We start from the raw sequence: 22468 nt of genomic DNA, 5'->3' as shown, positions 1-22468 counted from the left end.
TTATCTCGGGGATTTTGTTAGTGGCATGAAGCTGACTAACACAGAAACTCTGGGTCAAGGATGGGAAATAGGAATTTGTGTCTCAACGAAGCACCTCCCTGGTGATCCTTATTCACTAGAGAAGTATGGGAAATGTTGCAGCTAAAATCAGTTCTGATTCTAAAATGAATATCTAAAAAAAAAAAAAAAAATCATTGTAGTCATCCAGCTGAAAACTATTACATAAAGTGTAGGGTCTCAGTCCAATGGAGGGACAGGAGTGTCTTGCTGCAGATTCAAGCAGATATAATCTGCTTTTCCTTCCTCAGTGTCTCCCAGAGTGGTTCCTACTCCTCATTTTTCTCTCTGGGCAGTTGTCTTCCTCCATTCTTCCTTTGACTGTTTTTACCTCCCAGAGCTCCTCCATCACCCACCCTGGCAGGGAAGGCCCTCTTGCAGTTTCCACCCCTCTGACTCACTGAGGCCACTGGGTTCCTAGGAGCAGCAGGACTGCTCTGATGAACAGCAGACCTGGGGACCTGGCATTTCCACCCGCTATCCTGTCTGCTTCTCAAAGACACCACCGCAGAACGGGGCCCTCCCTCTTCTTGCTTTCTCAGCCTTGGCAAAGGCAGCCTCCATTGGCGTAGTTTTCTGGGCCAGATCCCTGAGTTCTCTTTGGTTCCTTTTTTCCTGATTCCGACTTCCAAGTAACCAGGTTCTGCCAGGCTTACTTCCTTAACCATTCCTCAAGTTCACGTCCTCTTCCCTATTCTCTCTGCTTTTTCTCCTAGTCAAGCCCTTCTCGTTTCTCCGGGTCAACTGCAAGGTTGGTCTGGTCTCTTGACTGGGTCTGGCTGCCCTCACCCTCCCAACTGGTCCCTGCTCCATGCTATGGCCAGATTCAACACTGAAAACCCAGTTCAACTATATCATTTCCTGCATAGTCCCCTTGGATGACCAATGCTCCCTGCCTTCAGCATGTCATTCAAGGACCTTGGGGTCCTGGGTCTGTAGAGCCTCAATTTCATATTCTACACTTCCTAATATGCAGCCTGACCCTATACCAGAGCTTTTCAAACTCACATGTGCATTTGAATAGCCATGAGATCTTGTTAGGTGCAGATTCCTAGTCAGTAAGTCGAGGTTGGGGACTCAGGTTTGAATTTCTTTGATTGATTGACTGATTGATTGATACTGGGGATTTAACCCAGGGATAATATACCACAGAGCCACTTCCCCAGCCCTTTTTATTTTTTAAATTTTGAGATAGGGTCTCACTAAGTACCCAGGGCCTTGCTAAGTTGCTGAGGTGGTCTTGAACTTGTGATCCTCCCATTTCAGCCTCCCAAGTCACTGTGACTGCAGATGTGTGCCACTGTGCCTGGCTTCAGGTTTGCATTTCTAATAAGCTCTCAGGTGATGCCTCCGCTCCTGGTCTTGGGGTGCGTGGAAGCACAAGACCCTAGACTATCTGTAGCTCCTTGACGCCTGTCTGTCCCTCTCCTCCAGGCCTGCCATGCTCAGCACCTCCTGCTGGGCACGTCTTCCTTGCTCTCCTCACCTGTTAAATCCTGTCCCCTTCAGGATTCTCACCTTGTCCACTCCTTCCCACAAGTTCTCAGGACTTACCTTGGTCGGGGTGAGTGCTGCACTGTTTGCCCTGTTGGTGTCCTGGCTGCCCACTAGGCTGGGAGGCCCTGGAGGGTGGGGGACCTGTGTATTTTATCCCCAGGGCCCAGCAGTGAATGAAGGACTGCATGAACGAGTGATGAATGAAAAACCCAATTTGCTCTGGTCTCATACGCCCAGGATGGGGAACAGGAGCCAGGGGAACAGCTGAGTGTATCTGTTAACATCCCCATAGGTACTCAGTAAATGGATGCCTTCTTCAGTGATCAAATACTTCCAGATTTTTTATAACTAAATTATAACATCGCTCACATCTCAAACTGCTTTGCCCAGGCAGTTTTCTCTCCTGGCCCTGGCACGGCAGGTGGTGTTAGAAGCAGGCTTTGGAAGCAGAGGAAGGACTAAGGGTCTACCTTCACCTAAAGCCTGGTTGACACCCATCTTCTACCTGCCTGGTGAAGTAGCAATACTGTAACTCCATTTTACTGATGAGGAGACTGAGTTGAGAAGTTGCCAGCTCACATTTTTAGGGCTATAAAGTGGTAGAGCCAGGATTCTGAGCCAAGACTTCACATTCTGGGCTCTGTGATACCTCCCAGCCCCTCTGTCTTAGAAGCATTTGCAAAAATGGATTGGGAATTATGGATTTCTGTAAAAAAAAATAATTATTCTCTCATTTACATTTTTTTTTTTTTTTCCTGTTGTGGGCAGATAGCTTGGACAGTTGTTGGACACCAGCAGGACTTGCTAGGAAACCCATTCATCTTGGCCTTTCAGAGAAAAACTTCAATAGAATTTATTTGCAAGGCAAATTATGAAGATTTCAGAATTTGCCCTCAAATTCCTCTTCCAGGCTGCTCTTTAAATATTTCCCAATCCAAAAGAGACCACAGTTATTTTAGATTTCTATCTTTTAAAACTTGAATTCACCACTCTGGCTTAGTTCTACAAGAGCGCGTCTTCAGGATAAGCTGCAGTCAGGCAGCCTAGGTCTCACTCCTGCAGATCTGAATCTGGGCATGGCTAACATTGAGCTCGATAATGAGCGAGGATGATCTCAGAACGCTTGGCTTTGTTTTAAAGGGCAAGATTTTGGAAGCAGCTTCCCCGGACTCCATCCAGATCTGTTTTCCTGAAACATAACTGGGGTTCTGCCCGGGATCCAGGTGAGAGCAGAGAGCAGGAGAGGGCATGCTGGCTTCCCATGCGCTTGGCCCTGGGGTAGAGAGCACTTCAGGGCTCTGTGAGCCAGAACCCCACAGCACAATGGCCTTTGGATGCCTCTCCATGTCCTGGAAGGGAGAGGCGGCCCCTTTCCAACCCAGGGCGGGGCTGGCAAAGGTCTTCAGAGCAGGCAGGAATTGGAGGCCACCGTAGTTCCCCAATCATCCCTGCACCCCTGCATTTGCTGAGCCTGCTGATTGCTCTGCATCTCACTGACCCACATAGAGCCCTGAAATGTATGCAACTCTGCTAGGCTTATTTCTCACCCACCCCAGTGTTCACCCTGGTTGTGAAGGATTCTGCGTCAACTACACATCAGACCCAAGTGGGTCTTGACACACTGCCTGAATTTTCCATGTCTTTTTGGAGACAAAGCGTATCTTTGACTTGATGAATAATTCCTGATTATTTGTCTTTTTCCATTTTGTGTTTTGCTTTGGAAACTCAAGAGAGTAGAAAAAGCATCCGTTTCTGCATTTATGTCAGAGATTTAAAAAATACATCTTCGATTTTTGTAAGGGAAAAAAATAGGGAGGTGGGGACAAGCTTTAGACAAGGAAGATAATGTTTTTCTATTCTCTTTTCTTTGCCAAATGCTGCTTTCATATGAGAGGTATCATAACGCTATAATTTATGAAGTGGTTACAGTGTCGTGGGCTATTCTAATGGTTGAACATACTTATCACCGATTCTTTCTAGCAATCCCAGCAGGTAGGATCTGTTTTTACCCCTCCCCCATTTACAGAGGATGAAACTGAGGCACAGGGAAATTACTTGCCAAAAGGTGCACAGCAAATAAGATATGGGGACCAGAAGCTACCCAAGCATCTAAAAAATAATAATTCTGGGGATTGAACACAGAGGTACTCTACCACAGAGCTATATCTCCAAGCCCTTTCTAATTTTTTGAATATATGCATATTTACATATATATCTGTTTTATTTCCATTTTTATTGGTGCATTATAGTTGTATGTAATAGTGAGATTCATTGTTACATATTTGTACATACACACAATATGACAATATAAATTGGCCAATATCATCCCCCAGTATTAACACTTTCCCTCCCCTCCTGCCTCCCCCTGGTGCCTTTCCTCTACTCTATAGATCTCCCTTCACTTTTCATGAGATCTGCCCCCTTTCTTTTTCCTTTCTAGCTTCCACATCTGAGAGAAAACATAGGACTTATAACTTTCTGAGTTTCACTTAACAGTATTACCAAGTTCCATCCATTTTCCTGCAAATGACATAATTTCATTCTTCTTTATGGCTGAATAAAACTCCATTGTGTATATATGCTATGTTTTCTTTACCCATTCATCTATTGATGGACATGCAGCTTGGTTCCATAGTTTGGCTATTGTGAATTGTGCTGCTATAAACATGGGTCTGCATGTATTGCTATAGTTTACTGACTTTAATTCTGCCCTTCTAAATTTTTTGAGATAGGGTCTCACTAAGTTTCTGAGGTTGACCTCAAACTCACAATCCTCCTGCCTCAGTCTCCAGAGTCATTAGGATTACAAATGTGCACCACTGCATCCAGCTAAAACAAACATTTTAATTCCAAAGAACTTGCCCATCAGTCACTCACCCTACCACGCAGAGAGGGATAACAAGGAGCATCACAAGTCAACTAATCCAGAAATAGTTGAACTTAACTTAAACGTGTGACCTCCTTTGGATAGAGTGTGAAGAATAGTGAGAATCTGGTGCCTTCTTGGTTATGAATCTGTGGAGTGCATTCACTAGGTCCTAGGAGGATGGATTATCATCCTAGAGTTATGGTAAGGCAAGCCACAGTTCCCAGCTACACCCTCTTATCCGGGAACAGCCTGGGCTCACACAGTATGGAAGGACGGCTGACCTTTTAGGCAGATGTCACACAGAGGGATTTCACTGTGTTTGGTGCTTCAGGTCTGACATAGAAAAAAGAGGTTGGGCCTTGCACTGCCAACTTGGGGTCACCCCCCAAAACGCTTTAGGAAATATTTCTCTACGGAAATGAAGCAGGCAACTGCATTCAGCTAGTGGATCAGGTCAGTGTCCAGATAATTCAGAAACCAACTCCTCTTTTTCTGTAACAGCAGAGCATTTGCCTCAATTGTTTGCATCGTCGCCACACGCAGCTTGACTTTTCCTGAACAGGCTTAACTTAAATTCTTGCCACGGTTCTAGGTTCCCATTTCACTAAGCTAATTGGGAACGCCAAGGGTGAGTCCATGTGAGGGAAACGAGCGGATGAATGGGGGGTAACACACCAGTGTGCTTTGCTTTTAGCCAGCTTCTTGATCAACCCAGACCACTGCACCCCTGATCCGGCACTGCCATCAATCTTGAGGACCGCTGTGCTGGACAGACAGCCGCCGGTTCCTGTCCAGCGCACAGCTGCATGGGTCTTGGACATAAGCTCGGGCCATAACATGATGATGAAGCTGGCAGTTTGTAAATAATTTACTACAAGTGACATCCCTCATTTGATGAAAAAGATGTCTTTTGCCAATTTGGCTCTCTTGCTTAAACCTTGGTGTTTTTCAGTCTGGTAATTCTTCAAATTTGATGTTTTATAGACTGGAAAGAGAATTAATTCCCTCTTTTTGTCTATGCTCTAAGTTCCATATGGAGTTTGCACAATTCGAAAAATATCTGTATTAATCAGACAAACTAAATCATCAAGTGGGCCTCAACAGTTCATTTGAATGGTTTTTCTCCAGAGATGACAAAGCAAACAGATACCAGGTTTTAGCAAGAAGGCAAAAAGTCATATTGATTGAGTGGAATCACGTTATTTAAACTTATACTAAAAAATTTTCAATTAAGAAATCTTCAATTCAATAAATTATAATTCATATTTTGAAATATTTGCAGCATGACCCCATCTGCTTTATTTCAGCCTTAAAACAGTTGAATGAAGAGCCTAATTCCTATTAAAGTCTTAAAATGAGAAATTAACTATGGTGTTACTTTTCCCTGATTAAATAAGGAACAAGAGATGGGGCTTTGCCTAGAGGACATCATTAGAGAGATGGATCTGAGGGCTGGGGTACAGCTCAGTGGTAGAGTACTTGCTCTGGGTTTGATCCTCAGCACCACAAAAAGAAAAAAAAAAAAAGTCAATTTGGCTTTTACTTCGTTAGAGAAATAAAACGTGGGTGGTTAATCTGAGTGAAAGCTGACATTTTCTAAAAATGCATTAAGATTTAACTGGACGGGTGGATGCATGACAGTCGCTATTTAGGATTAGGAGTCGCTGTGATTTGGATTTTAATGAATTGCAGTTATTTACGAATTCTGAGGCAGTTCGTTTGGATCCCTTCCCAGAAGGCAGCACTTTCTGCCTACTTACCCCAACTTACACTGGTTCCCAGAGGGGTCAAGTTTGTCCTATAGATGTTGACTTTGATGGGGGTGAACCCAAGGGATTCTAATCTTTCCGACAATTTTAACTCTCTTCTGAACACTATTAAGTCACTCCTGCCCCTAGTACAAGACCAATCTGTGATTTGAAGGCAGCGAAAGAGTGAATTCTTTACCAAATTGCACAAAAGGGAGGATTTCCTTTTTTCCCAGGGAGGACAAACCCAGGATTGGAGGACTTTATTAGTTTCCCTTTCAGCTATAAATTAAGCCATTCGATTGCTTTTGAAAGCTCCTTTGGCCTGAGTCATCACTTGATACCTGGGGCCACACTAAGCAGATGATTGGCTGGAGAACTTGGCAAGGAGACAGTTGCTTTGCATATGTCATGCCTCTTTGACCTAATAGTCTACTGTGGAATTTACCATGCACATAGGATCATTGAGCTTCCCAAACAGAAATTAGTCACTTGGAAAACACCAGGTTTAACCAACACCACTAATTTGATTGTTATGATCGTGAAGGCAGGGATTTTTAGAAGTTGTGAATTTCAATAAACCAGACACTCACCTGAAGAGGATTTGGTGGTTTCTGATTTCTCGGGTTTCCTTGAAGTCATAGTACTTTTATGTTTTTGCTTGACTGATGTTTGGTCAATTGCTGGAAGTTTGGATTCACACTTAACCCCACATATCTTGCTAGATGATCTTGATTCAGTTAGAGAATCCTCCTCACCAGAGCTCTACCAAAAATGAAAGATGTCTGGTGTCAATGGCCAAGTAGGTCACCTTTGCTAAAGTAAAGAAAAAAGAACTGAGGACAATGTAGGGAGCCCTCCCTCAATGATGCTGAAGATCCTGCCATGTTCAATGAACCCTTTTGTTGGTGAGTTGTTTTTTTTTTTTTTTTTTTTTTTGTGGTGCTGGGGATTGAACCCAGGGCAAGTACTATACCAACTGAACTATCTCCCCAGCCTTTTTTTTTTTTTTTTTTTTTAATGGACTGGGTGTATCTGGGAGTATCAACTTAGAAATAATGGCAAAGTCAAAGAGGTTATTTGTAAAACATTATGATAAGACTGAATTTCTGAGTCTGTTTTCTGACACATTATGAAAAGAATGCATTTCTGACCCATAAGTAATTTGATGACCAATAAGTAGCTCATGTTAAAAGATACTATGAAAGGAGAAAAAAAAAAAAACAGTGCTTTAAAATTTCTTGCAGTTTGTTATTTGAACTACTTTGGGGGTGGGTGAGGGAATATGTTCCTTATGTTAATCATATACTTGACAAGAGGAAATTGCGATAGTGTGGTGGAGACTGATTAAATAGACCCCAGTTTCAATATTCTGCATTATTGGGTGTAGTATAAGACAGATGAATCTTAAAAAGTCTCCTCCTTGTCAGTCTTCTATAAAAAAGTCAGTATAAATCTATGCATGGACAAATCATGATTCCTGTGGTGTCAGAAAATCTCAACACAGCCTGGCAGACGTGATAAAAATTATCCAGGCATTCAACAGTTTTATACTTTGCCACATTTACACCCACCAAAGAAATGGTGACAACAATATAAATGACTATCAGAAACCTGGTCATCCAGGGTGATTTAAGTACAGCCTGAGGGCTTTAGGACCTGGTAATAGCAAGATTGGGTAGGCCAGATGCTGTGCACCAAACAAAATCCCAAGGGTTGCTCCACCCCCACCTCTAAGGGTGTTCCCCTACATTGCACATTCGCCCAGTACTGGAACGCTCTCTGTAAATGTGGACTTCTGCAGACATGGGAAGCTCAATGAGTGTCCCCAGCACCTCCCCAGCTGCTGCAATTTGTATCGACCGTGCTGCTCATGGTTCTCATGGACAGTTGTGTCACCGGCTCCTGACTCAGGAAAATATTCCAAATAGCTTTGAATTATTGGGTACAACGTAAGACAAACTAAACTCTAAAAAGTCCTCTGCTTGTCAGTCTGCTATACAAAGGCTCTATAAATCCACAGGTAGACAGATCATTATGCTCCAAGGCAATACATCATGTGTTTAAATGTAGAGTTTGGATACGGACTTCAGCCAAATAATTATTGTTACTCCATATATTTTCAGAAAACAGACCACCCTGAGATAAAGGGACAGGAAGAGGACAAGACATAATGAATTGATTGTTTCGCCATTTTCCCCTTTTGATTGTGTGACTTAATAGAAATCCTTGAGAATTATTCTGAAATGTCTAAGATGAAATATTAGGTCATTTCTGAGCATGAGATGAGTCCTCTATTCTCAGAAAAGGAAGCGTGGGCAAATTTTAGTTATGATGCCTAAGACTGTCATTGTAAGCAGGTGATGGAAGTCACAGTCCTGGATTCGGGTTCCAAGCAGAGCAGCAGTGAACATGGGGCAGAATCTCTCCAACGTGAACAGCTCGCTTACTTTAGATGGCCAGGAAGCCTGCTTACCCAGCAGCCGGCATTTCAACCTTTTATTTCCAGTGAGCATAAAGGCAGGAAAGATGCTCTAGGCTAAGACTTGCAACACCTGCGCTGGAGCATCAGGAGCAGGTGTCTGCTAACGTTAGTGGATCCATCCCCTCACCCCCAGTTAGGGCTGGAATTCTTTGCTTGCCCCCAGGCAGTGGGGAATTGGGAGGAGTTGGCCAAACAACTCTTTATTGGGTGTGTGTTAAGCCCCGTTTATCCTTCCTTCACCCATTCATTACTTTGAGCCTCCAGGAGCACACAGAGGTGAGGGGGGGCTTGGCCAATCAAACCACGCCTGCTAGGGGAGGTTGTGCACCTGTTTTCTAAGTACATCCTTCTCCGCTTCCTGGTTCCCAATCATCCTTACTTCCAGGTGTTAATCATTCCTAAGAGTCCAGAAATTGCCACCAGAAGTGTGTGACTTGGTCAGATGGAGACAGAAGTCACAGTGGCCAGACCAGTAATTCTTAGGAATGTGCTAATGGATCCTTTCCTGCTCGCCTCATTGAGCAATCTTAAGCAGGACATTTCGGCTTCTTCTGTCCTCACTCATGTCCCCTGCCATTTTCCTCTACCCTCTCCTGAAAACCCATTGTCCCCTCTGGGGAGGATGATTGTTTGGTGGGAGAAGTTGCGGCTCATTCTGGCAATAAAGTGTGGTATTTAAAACTCAGGCGCCCAGCTCCCTGGGAGCAAATCCCACCTTTGGCACATAGTAATTGTTGACTGGGTTGGTTTTTTTTTCTTTCTCTCCAAGTCTCAGATTTTCTCATGCATGAACAATATCTACCTTTTGGTGGCTTCATGAGGATTAAATGAGATAAGATATGCATTTAGCAAGTATTAGGTACATATAAGACAGTAAGGGCCACGTAAATGTTGGTTTTTGCAATTAGATATTCACATTCGACCACCTTTAAAAGTAACAAGCTGACTACTAAACACTAACCACCCACTGTTGAAACCAAAGCCAAAGACCCCAGTGAAAACCCCTATTGGATTTCGCCTATTCCAAAGAGAGACGAACAGGGAGGTGGGTCCGTTCCTCTATGGCACTCTTGTTTTTTTTTTTTTTTTTTTTTCTGCAGACCATATAATTTATTATAGTCATAAATAGCCAGTTGAAATTCCTTCAGTCTTAAGAAAATGTGCATTTTTTTTCAGACAGTAAAGCTCTAAGAGCAAACATTTGATAATATTTAGAGATTATTGAACAAGCAATAATTAAGTTTTTTGACTTAAAGTTGATTTTTAAAACCTGTATTTTCCTCTTATAATTCTGAAAATTACAGTTTTCATTTCTTCTCCATATGTTCCTGAGTTGAAATGTCACGTGGAGGTGGAGGCAGCAGCATGTTGCTATTTCTTTTAGAAGAAAACCAGCTCTATCGTTCAGAGTCAAAGCCTAAAACAATGACAACATCAACAACAAACCCCACCAAATGACAAAGTACAACAAAAAACCCAACCTACATCCTACATGGTTTAATATTGAGAATTTGATAAAGATCTTGATAAAGCCATGTTGCCTAGAATAAGTTATTGATCAATCCATCCATTTTTTTTTTTCTGGAGTATTGTTATTTTTACATTTAAGACTTCCCAAAGATCCCCTACTTGCCCTTCTGGCATCATACATAATAAAGTAAATATATTACTCTGCCCAGGGCTCAGCTGTTTCAAAAATTCAGAAAAAGCTGGGCGCAATGGCACACATAATAATCCCAGCAGCTTGGGAGGCTGAGGCAGGAGGATCGCAAGTTCAAAGCCAGCTTCAGCAACTTAGTGAGGCCCTAAGCAACTTAGGACCTGGTCTCTAAATAAAATATATAAAAAAGGGCTGGGGGGGGTTCAGTGGTTGAACACCCTTGGGTTCAATCCCTGGTACCAAAAAAAAAAAAAAAAAAAAGATCAGAGAAAGATTCACAATGGGAAAAGAAGAGGCATGATTAATTAAGGAAAAAGGCACTCAGGTGAGGACTTAGAAATGCCCTAATGGTTCAAGGGAGATCTCCTGGAAGATGGAGGCACAGGGGTGGGGGAGTGGGATGCATCTCCTTGGGAATGTGAGGACTAGAGTTTTGAAAACTGGGGTGAACCAATATTGAGCATAAAAGGGTGAGGTGACCAACACAGCTGATCGAGGACACGCAGACTCGAGTAGACAGGGACAGAAAAGACTTGAAGTTATTTTCCAACTCGTTTGATGGCTCCTTTCCAAGACCCAGGAAATTGGTTCTGGGTTGATGTGCTGTAGCCGTCTCTCCCCAGGGGTGCTGCTGAACGCTGAGTGATGTCCGTGAAACCCAGTTTTGCTGGGTATCCGCTGGGGAAGGCTGAGCTGGGGGGATCTTAGGATGCAGTGTGGATCAGGGCATGACTTTCCGTGAAGAAGAGGGAAGAGGCGAAGGGTGGCGTCAGGTTGGTGCCACGGAAAGAGTGTGTCTTTCTTACGTTTGAAACAAACTTAGTCTTATGGGATTGCGAAACGGTGTCATCAAGGAAGGGAACCTCGGCAGTCAAACTGCGACACGAGAAGGTTGACCAGGGACAATGTACACAAATGATATCTTCAGAGCGCTGTCCCCAAAGTCCACATTCAAGTTGTGCTGCATACACAAAAAATGCCTTAGGGAATTGAGGACGGCTTGCGTGAAGAGCACTCTGGATAGGATGGGTACCTTTACATAGCAAAGAAGTACAGAGCATGCTCTACAGAGTGGTATTGTACCCAGAGTGGCGTTGCAGCACCAAGCAGACTAGACTGTCTTTTGTCCAGAGGAAAGTCTAAGAGCAGCAAAAGGCTTCACGTGTTTGCAGGACATTTTGAGGTTACCAGAACCATAAAATGGAACAACAATAGAGAACAGAGGTCAAGAGCCTTTTTGGTTTCTTTGGGCTTGGGTCCTCCCCACCTGAATCACACTTAAGCTTATTTGTCCTTCCACCGAAGGTCGTGGCTGCCAGGGGAGGATGGGTGATACTAGGGTCAACCTGAACGCTCTTGCTCTCCATTTTGCCATAAGATGCTTTTTGGAGTCAGCTGGGTGACCATATGCATAACTATATGGCATCAGGTTCTCTAGAGAACTCTCTGCTGCCTGCAGTCTTCTGATTCACATGCTGGAAGGTTGGAATGACCCATCTGGGACCCTCTCCTGAGTGGCCTCAGTGATTAAAATCTCGCTAACATTTGGCCACTGTTGGGTCTGCTCTTGGAAGCGGAGTATGTGTGTGACTTTAGGACTCACTTTGCAATTACTCTCCATCCCACTACGGACTGCCCACTGGGTGACCCTCAGAGTGGGGGGCTGTAGAAGTGGCAAGCATGGCGTATTTTCTGATGCCCTTTAGGTGTTTCCTCTAGTGCACGTTAACCATTGGTGTGGTGCAGAGGTCACAGTCGACACGGGTGACGTGTTTTAGGTTTCTTAATACTGGGGACACCTGTGTGGTATTTCTCCGGGTGTAGCAGGGATGGGTTCTGTGCGGTGGGCAGTAGGTAAAGAAGCAGTATGTGGTCAGAAAATGGTTGGATTTTAAATATTTGAACACTAAAATGTAGTGCTTAGTACCACAACAAGATTGCCCCGGAGTTAGGTATTTTTCAGATATGGTTTTGCTATGATGTATGTGCCCATCATCTTCATTTGAATTTTTATTCTCCTTTGGAGCTGAGAGGAGCCTCTGAGCAATATGAGGTCATCCTCAAAAATGCTGCCTATGGGCTGGGGCTGGGGCTCAGTGGTGGAGCGCTTGCCTGGCAGGCGTGAGGCACTGGGTTCGAGCCTCGGCACCGCATAAAAATAAATAAATGAAACAAGGTATTGAGTCCATCTACAACTAAAAAAAAAATTTTTAAAAAAAGAAAGAAAATGCTGCCTACTCAAAATAAGAGGTCGTGAAACGTGGAAGGTGATGAGAAGCTACGCTTCAACTAGCAACTAGCTCTGCTATGTCTTCAACTGAGTGCCGGGCACCGCGAAGGAGCATGGAACCAGTAATGCCTTACTAGCCAAATGCAAAACCACGTTTAATCAAGTGACAAACTGGGTCACACCAATTCTCGAGGCCATTGAAATTCCTGAGAAATGATGAGAACTCAAGCGAGGCTGATGGTATGTGCTGGGACGTGAAGCAGGAGTAGGAATCAGCAAGGCTGCAGGTACAGGTGAGCCAAGGTGAGTGTGGAGTGGAACCACCACACTAGGGTTCCTGGCCAGTCAGTCCAGGGTCCGGGGTAGAGGGGGTGGGCCGAGGATCTGCTTGTGGGGAACTCTGAGATTCCCGAAGTTTTGAGGATCAATGTAATAGTGAATCAAGTTCATCCGGGCGTTTCTGAGTAGAAAAAAATGCTTAAAGTGGTACCTTAAAGTGGCTTCTTTCGGAGGAAGAAAACAAAGCATCCTGCAAAATTGCCAGCGAAATGATTTCTCTGTTGTTTCAGTGGTTTATTTTTTCCTTATTTTTTTTATTGGTGCATTATAGTGGTACACGGTGATGGGCTTTGTTGTTACATAGTGTACATGCAACAATATAACAATCTAATTTGGCCAATATCATCCCCCACTATTAATACTTTCCCTTCCCTCCTCCCTGCCCCTGGTTCCTTTCCTCTACTCTACTGATCTTCCTTCAGTTTTCATGAGATCTGCTCCCTCCTCTTTTCTTTTTTCCTCTCTAGCTTCCAATCTGAGTTTTATTTTGTTTAACATAATATTCTCAAATTCCATCTATTTTCCTGCAAATAACATAATTTCATCCTCCTTTATGACTGAATAAAACTCCTTTGTGTATATATGCCACATTTTCTTTATCCATTCATTCACTGACGGACATGTAGGCTGACTCCATAGTTTGGCTATTGTGAATTGTGCTGCTATATAGGTATGCATGTATTGCTATAGTTCAATGTTTTTTTTTTTTAAAGTATAATTATTTTCTCTATTTCTAAAGAAATGCATGCTTATAGGAGAAAATTAAAAACAAGCATAAAAAAAGAAATTTTAAGCTTGGTGAGGTGGCACATGCCTGTCATCCCAGTGACCTAGGAGGCTGAGGCAGGAGGATCCCAAGTTCAAGGTCAGCCTCTGCAATTTAGCAATACCTGTCTCAAAATTAAAAAAATAAAAATAAAAATAAAAAAGGGCCGGGTATGTAGCTTAGTGGTAAAGCACTCTGGGTTCAAGCCCCAGTACCACACACACACACACACACACACACACACACACCAAAAAAAAAAAAAAAAAGAAAGAAAGAAAATTAAAACATTCAAAAATCCTTTGACCTTGAAATAGAAACTGCTAACAGGTTGGTCTGTATTCTTTCGGGCCCTTTTTATGACCGTGATGGAGACTACTAGCTTTCCACTGAAATCCCTGCTAAAGCTACAGGAGTCAAAGCTGCAATGTGGCTGCCCACCTAGCACTGAATTTTTCAGCCTCTTGGGCAGTGTGGCCTTCGGAGGGTCTCACTAGGGGATTATGAGTGGAAGAGATGTAGGCAGTCTGCTTCAGAGAAAATCTCTGGCCTTGGACCTCTGCCTGCCCCCTTCCTGTGAGCTGGAACGGCAGCTTGGAAAGTCACAAGCTGGAGACAGCAGCCTGAGTCCCCGGAAGCCTCCACAGAGAAGAGCAGCCTGCCGAGGTCATCCATCCAGGACTGTCTTATGCAAGAAATAAACTTCTGTCTTGACTGAGCCAGTGCATTTTTAGTCCCTTTGTTATAGCAGCCAACATTACCTAGATGTATACTATTATGCATAGCTATATTATTTTTCTTACAAAATAAAATTGTACCACTTATACTGCTCCACTTAGCAACACACTGCAGCAATAAATACCTTCCTATACTTTTTTCCACCCATGTTGAGAATTTTCAAATCTATAGGGAAGGTAGCATAAATAAAAAACAGTATAAATAACACCTTTTTAAAAAATCTTGTCAATTCGCTCCATCTCTCTCTATTCTCTCTCCAAATCATTTCTAAGTGGCCATCCTCCAAAGTGGCCCTAAATACCTCAGCATGCATCTCCTATCAAAGCAGACATTCTCCTACAAAGCCACAACACCATTATCTTACCTAAGAAATTTTAATAGTTTCATAATGTTATCTAATATGCAGAGCATATTCAAACCCAATTGTCCCCAAGATATCTTTTTAGCATGCAGTTTTTACATCCCTTTCGTCTTCTAATCTAGAGTAGTTCTCTGACCTTTTGTTCTTTTTCAGGATTTTTACCATCCAGCCAGCTGCCTCATAGAATGTCTTATGTTCTGAATTTGTTCCCTCTTAATGAAATTCAGGTTAATCATTGTGGGTATGAATATTTTATAGGTGATATGCTACCTTTCTTTTTTTCTCTTTTTTTTGGTACCAAAAATTGAACCCAGGGGCACTTAACCACTGAGCCACATCCCGGCCCTTTTAAATATTTCATTTAGAGACAGGGTCTCGCTGAGTTGCTGAGGCTGGCTTTGAACTTGGAATTCCCCTGCCTCAGCCTCCTGAGCTGCTGGGTTTACAGGTGTGCACCACCACGCCCAGATGGTGCCTTTCTTTGCACTATTCACATTAACTGCCTGCTAGGTGGTCCTAATATTGCTAATGCTGTTTGATCTCCAGGATAAGGTGGATGGTCAGGATTCTCTAGCACGTCCTCCAGTGTAGCTGGCAAGTTGCCTGTGGGATGATTCTTTGACACTTGCTGAATGGCCTATTTCTGAACAGTATCTCTCACCCAATGACTTTAGTATCTTTTGATGTGCTTTGCCTGAATTGCTAATTTACCCTGGGGCAGCAAAATGATGATTTTCTAATTCTGCATCTCTTCTACAATTATTAACTGGCATCCTTCTCTAAAGAAGTGCTTTCCCTTTCTTCTCTTCCTCTTTCTCTCTTATTAATCAATTAACAAATTAATATTGTGGTCTCAAGGATATGTTTCATTCAATTATCTCATCAAATTTTTTGTTGCTCAAGTTGAGCTCAAAGTGGTGAGAGTCTGTTGAAGGTAGCTTTTGGCGAGTCTTTGAGTTCTTCTTTGGTTTCTGATACAATAAAACATCATAGTCAGACAGACTATGTGCCTCAGACCTGGAATCAGTTATTTCTCAAGCTCTGGTTCCTTCTAGTTGAAAATGTTATTTACAAAGTGGTAGGTGTGTTCATTGCCACTGGAGTGGCTGGGTTTCTAAGTTCTTCTGTTGGGATGAATTAGAATTATGTATTTTAAAAAACCATGAATCCACAGCAATATTTCTAATTAAAATTTAACACTACAAGGCTTTCCATTACTTATGTATTTGTATCTCTTTTATATTTAAAATCTTTATTCCTTAATTATATTTATATATTTGTCCATTTGTTTTACTCTGCAATAAACATGAAATAATTTCAGAATTATAATGCAAATGGAACTGCAGGAATAAATCTGCTAAGTAAGTTTTATTAGTTCTTTGAAGTTCTCTTTGTCTTTAGAATATATTCCTCCTTGTATGAATATCATAATTCTTTGTGTTGGTTCCTTTCAACTCTTTGTTATGATAAATAGTGTGATGAAGAATATCATTGTATAGTTCAGTATATCTCTAGTTATGTCTTTAAAGTCCCCAAAGTGGGGATTATATCACTAGATTAAAAGTATCACAAAGATTTAACATTTTTTGTTCCTAAATCATCCTCTAAAAATATTACACCAATTTACATTCCAAGATTTATATGAGAATATCGGTTTCTACAAAACTCTTCTGTTATCTTTAAAAAATATTTTTTCATGTTTGGAGATGATGTAAATTTAATTTATTAAACTGGTCCATTCAGTTATCTAATTTATTTAAAATGTATATTCTACCTATTTCTAACTAGGGTCTGAGATGACATAGAAAACAGTTTTTAAAAATGGAAGAAGAAAAGGCATAAATCTGTGGTGAAAATATTCAGAACAGTGGTCACCTCTGAGCTGGACAGGGCATGAGCTGGCTGGCAGGGGCAGGAAGGATTTCAGAGGGCGGTGGGAACTTGGTGGGTGGGGCTCGGCTAGCACCAGCGCATGCGCCCTCAGAACTCATCCAGCATTACTCCCAAGATTGGTAGGATTCTGGGCTGGGGCTGGGGCTCAGTGGTAGAGCCCTTGCCTAACACGTGTGAGGCAGTGGGTTTGATTCCCAGCACCACATATAAATAAGTGAATAAAATAAAGGTCTCTCAACATCTAAGAAAAATATTTTTTAAAAGACTGGTATGATTCACTGCAAGTAATTTTTACCTCTAAAACAAAACCTGAAAAAACAAAACAAATAATCAAAACCACAAAACCCATAAACAAACAGGCAACTCTGGTTAATGATGTCCATGCTGAGGTGTTGAGGCTGCAAGCACCGATGTGAGTGGCTTACTTTGAAACACACCAAAACGCAAGACGGATCAACAGGTGAATGGATGGAAGGACGTGTAATAAAGCCAAGATAGCAAAATACCAGCAAGATAGAAACTGGCTGGTAGGGATAGTTACTGTATAATTCTTTCAATCTTTCCGTGTGTCTGGAAGCTTTCATAGTAAAATGTTGGGGGGAAAAGGGGCAGAAATACAGATATATAGATATTAGGGGAGTGGGATAAACTAGATGCCTTGTGGGAAACACCACCAGCATGTGGCTGGGTTGTTCAAAGACTGAAGACATATAGTCCATAATAAACATTTATTACATTAGATTAAAATTTTGTTCCCTTCATGGTATATGTGGTAATGAAAAGTCAACAATGAATACAGGAGTCAATGTAGGATAAATTTTGATGCTTGCTTAGCATGCTCAGGACTCTGGGGTTGATTCCCACCCAGCACTGCCCAAAACAAAGATGAATTTGAAAGTGATCTTGTCTTAAACTTGGTGCTTTAGGATGACAAGAAACCACCCAGGAGAAGGCAATGTGTTTAGTTAGCTTTGTTGTCACGGTGACCAAAATATCTGCCAAGAACAATTAGAGGAGGAAAAGTTTATTTTACCTCATGGTTTCAGAGGTCTCAGTACATAGTCGGCCGCTTCAAAGCTCTGGGCCCGAGGTGAGGCGGAACTTCACGGTGGAAGGGTGTGTGGCAGAGGAAGCAGCTCAGGACATGGCCACCAGGAAGCAGAGAGAGTGCTCCATCCACCAGGGACAAAATATAAACCCCAAAGACACGCTCCCAGTGACCCACCTCCTCCAACCACACTTCACCTGCCTGTAGTTACCACCCAGTTAATCCATATCGGTGGATTAATCCCCTGATGAGGTTACAACTCCCTGACTCTAATCACTTCACCTCTGAACGTTCCTGCATTATCTCACACAGGGGCTCTTGGGGGACGCCTCAGATCCAAACCATAACACAATGTAACGTCTCACAACGGAGAATGTGAGTAAAACCAAGATCTTACCCCAAGAGAGCTATATCCTGCGAGCGGAGGTAGAGTAATTAAATAATTATTAAATAAGCATAAAATTGCAAGAGTCATAAATGAAGGGGGGAAAACAGAAAGTACACAAGAACATGGTAGGAGGGCCCTGATCTAGTTGGGGCAGGGGTGCTCGGGGAAAGCCTCCCTGAGGAAGTGACCTCAGCTGAGCTCTGTGGCAGGCCGAGTGCTGCAGGAGGCTCCTGAAGCTTAAGGGGACACCAAGCCCGGAGCAGAGGGAGCGCCGTGGAGGGCCAGGTCCCTGGCGAATTGCATGACGAATTTGGGGCCTCATTCTAAAAGCCCCAGAATCAATGGAAGGGGCTTCAGCAAGCAAACGGGGTGAGCTGAGCCCCCTGTCCACATCACCGTGCCCACATCACCGTGCCCGTGGTCTGGAAATGAGACTCGGGGCGGGAGTCAAGTGTGAGGGTTGCTAAGAAGCCACTTGCAGTCAGAAGGGACCTAGAGGTGCTGGGGAAAGACAGGCGGCTCAAAAAGATGTTGGGGAAGTGAGATTGATAGGACCTGGTGAAGAAGGCGGAGAGGAAATATCAGCTTTCCACGATGATACAGAGGAGGCGGGATGAAAGGTCAGGGTGGGAGCTTTAGCCTTGGGCCAGCTGAGTTTGAGGTATCTTTTGAGACAGTGAGTCAACAATTGGATATTATATCTGGAGATCAAAAATGAACTTCGGGTTGGAAATGTAGACTTGGGAGGTACTGGTCATTAACGGCTTGACTTTGGCAGTTAAATGTTCATGAGATAACGAGAATACACAGCAGGGCTTCTTAGGGATGGGGTGTGAACCTGGATGGTAAAAATTAAAAAATCACATCTTTCTGAAGTTCCACTAACCTCTACCTGAAATCTAAGTAGATACTTCATCTATGAATGCAGGCGACAAACCACAAGTAGTATTAGCAGGACCTGTGATTTTTGTCACCAATGGAAATCACAGATATTTTCGCATCTCATTAAATTCATTGCAGATGTCTCAAAATACCCTTTACGCCCATCACTTGTTATTTAATGTGTTAATAAGGAAGCACATATATTACTGAATCACAAATTTCTAAAAATATTTTGATGACTATTTCAATAGAAGTGGTTTCCTTTGAAAGCCTGTGTATCCAATTTTATACATTTGGAAATATTCTGAGAAGGGGATGCACAGGCGGCCAAGAGGTTTGTGGCACAAGAACAGGCTAAGACCCTCCCCAATGCAGAGTGCGGAGACAGCCGAGCCTCGAGGAATCCCAGGATTCAGAGCCAGCTGGAGGAGGATGAGAAGCAGGGACGAGAAACCGCCTCCAGAGACCGGGGAGGAAGCGGGGGGGGGGGGGGGGGGGGGGACGGGACACGGCTTTGCAGATGCTCGGGGGGTAGCGCGTGGAGGAGGCAGCAGCCAGCAGAGTCCAAAGTGACTCCGAGGTCAAGCGTGGTGAGGACAGAAAGAGATCTGCTGCGTTCAGAGATGTGGAAGTGGCTCGAGGAAGAGCCATTTCTGTGGAATGAGGCGTGTGAAGCCAGATTGGAGTGGGCTGGGGAGTGAGTAGGAGGTGGGGAAGGGGAGTCAGGCAGTGTAAATAATTCTTTTGGGAACTCTGGCTGTGAAGAAGGGATAAGTGGAGGGGAGTGTGGGATACGGAAGGGCTGTTCTGTTCTCTTTTTTGGTGAGAGGCCTTAGATTACGCTTAAGTGCTGACGGCAACACACGGCAACACTCGGGTACCGACTTGGGGGTACAGCAGGGATGGGATGGACTAAGTAAGGTCCTGAGAAGGGCAAGGAGGTGGATCCCGACACAGGTGCAGAGGTTGGTTTTAGAATCCAGGTGTGGGGCGGAAGAGAAAAGGACTGAAGATTGGGGAGAAGGAAGAAGCTTTGAGGGGGAAGAGAGAGTTGGGCCAAGTAACTGGGCAGCTTTGAGGAATTCCAGTGGGTTGGTGCCTGTAATCTTTCAGTGGCACCATTATTCAAAGTGGAGTGATTTTTCTTTAGCAATTGCCAGTGACCGGGATGTATGCTCAGAGACTGGATGTGCAGGGCTTTGTGACAGGTGTGAAAAAAGACAAATGAACAAGGAATTGCAAAAGAGGGTCAAACACATAATTTAGGTTGCTTAGAAAAGAAACACCAGAGTGGGGGTGACCACAGGACAAAGGGAGAAGAATCAATGGAACAGAGATTCCCAAGGGGCTGAAGACATGTCACACCAGAAGTGATGGAGTAGCAGAGCTGGGAGGTCTACAGAGCAGTGATGACCTAGGACTTGGAGACAGGATCACTTGGGCGTGACATCAGAGGTCCCGGGTGTGCCTTGGGGCTAGGTGTGGCAGAACAGAATGGAGGAGGGCACTTGAGAAACATCAGGAACTGAGGAGGCAGGGTGTGGCTGGGTTACCCAGGTGGATGCTGAAGTCCTCAAGGATTGAGGCAGGAGATCAAGAGGTGGTGTGGACAGAGACCAAACTGCTGACCAGAGCCTTCACTGAATAAAGGAGAGTGGCCGGAAGACTAGCGGGGATGATCAAAGCGGGAAGGTGGTGGAATGAAAGAGCATCAACCAACAGAGCCAGGGGAACAATGGTTTGGGAGCAGCACCTGGGAGCAAGGACGCCCTCCTCCTTCCTGGTCTGAAGAGGGTGTGCGGGAGTGTCAAGGAGAGCGCCCCCTGGAGGACGGTCAGGCAGGTGCCTCCTCAGAGAAGAGGCAGACTTCCATATGGCAAGTCACAGGGAAGCTCTGGAACGAGGACTGATGCACATTTCCTGCTGCAGGGAGACCGGATGCTCACCATTTCCCAAATGAGCCTGGATTTAGGCTCTTCCTTCCACCTGTAAAGTCCTCCCTGCCTCAGGTCCCCACCTCCATTTCCAACTCCCCAGACCTTAACCATGATTTAGGATGAGCCTGAAATCTGCATCCTCAATGGAGCTTTCCCGGGTTTCCTCTTGCTTTTTTAATTACACTCACCAGATACCGTCTTGAACTACAGGCATTTATATAACATCTTAGTTTACCAATCTGTAAACGACCTGAGTGTGGGGCATGGTTTATTCATTACTATATGCCCATAGCACCCAACACAGTGTATTGTACACAGCGATCTATAATTTTTGCATTTTATTTTTTAATTTTGTTTTATCTTTAATTAACAAATAATTGTATTATAATTTTTAATGAATAAAGCAATATAAAACACTGGGGATGAAATGCCAGGTGTTATAAAATATATTTAATGCAGGTATGCACCTGAATATTATTACCTTGCAATTGAAACATTTTAAAGTTTTGATATCTGAATTTTAATTGGTTTTTAATAAGTTTTTTGGTTTTAGAGATTAATTGGAACCACTTTGTAAAAGTAGGTAATTTTAATAAAATGTAGTAAACTCGAAACATATGATATTGCATATAAAGAAAAAAAAGATATTTTATCATAATCTTCTCTCATGCAATTTCCGAGCCGCTAAGTCCAATTAACACAGGGAGCTCTTTGGGTCAGAGGCCACCAGTTCTTGGCACCAACAATTTCACTGAGCAGGGATCACAATTGGTGTTTGTATCAACTTGGCCACATGGCAGAATCACCCTGGTGGAAGGAGGAGGCTGTTTTGCTTATCTGTTGAAAAAGGAAGGACACCTTTCTGGAAGCAATCACAATTTAAACTGACAGTTGCCTCATTTTAATGTCATGCCCTATTTTTAAATCACCTAGTGGAATTCAGACAAAGTGCAGAAGTGAAGGAGAAAGGAGGCACTGCTGGCTTTGCCAGAGGTAGTTATATTCGTTTGCTCCATTGCTGCTGTTGAAGACTCCCTGCAGCTGGTTTGCCTGGAGAGGGGCCTGCACCCCAGTACACATCCACAGCCTAGTCACAAAAGAACTACCCAGATTGGTCTGGTGAGTTATCCTGCAGAACATCCAACCACAACAGGATGACTTCAGTCGTAAAGTCCAAGCAAGTCCTGAGTCACCTCTGGACTGAGTTTCCTCTGTCCACTGAGAGCCGTGGCCCAGCATTCTTATGTCTTTGTGTGTTTGCCTACCTGTGACCAAGGGAATTTACCCAGGGCTTGAAGGAAGAAGTCATTTGTCCCTTTGCAGAATGGTCTACCAGGAAATGAACTTGTTACTCTCGTCACCAGCATTTCAGGGGTTTGTGGATCATAACTGACTAATCTTCAAGCCCAAACTGGTTGTTGTCGATTGGCAGACTCACCAAACCACTCTCCTCTTGATGATTTCAAGTCAGGCCATACAGCACACTCCACTCCCAGTAGCATTGTTCTCTGTCTTCCCTTGCTCAGAGTGAGGATCCCTGTTCCAGCTGTTGTATCCATATAGTTGTGACTTT

The 22468-nt window shown here is 43.5% G+C and overlaps 1 protein-coding gene across 1 annotated transcript in view; it reads right to left on the bottom strand.

Moving 5' to 3' along the window:
- The window catches only part of Marchf10 (membrane associated ring-CH-type finger 10), an 85440-nt gene that overhangs the window by 41802 nt on the left and 21170 nt on the right, over positions 1–22468 (bottom strand). The window contains 1 exon segment of the mRNA XM_047542763.1: positions 6765–6936. Coding sequence (XP_047398719.1) covers positions 6765–6936 — 172 coding nt within the window.

The sequence above is a fragment of the Sciurus carolinensis genome, chromosome 3 (assembly GCF_902686445.1).
Source record: "Sciurus carolinensis chromosome 3, mSciCar1.2, whole genome shotgun sequence".
NCBI lineage: Eukaryota > Metazoa > Chordata > Mammalia > Rodentia > Sciuridae > Sciurus > Sciurus carolinensis.
This window is presented reverse-complemented; position numbering and strand designations above follow the sequence as displayed.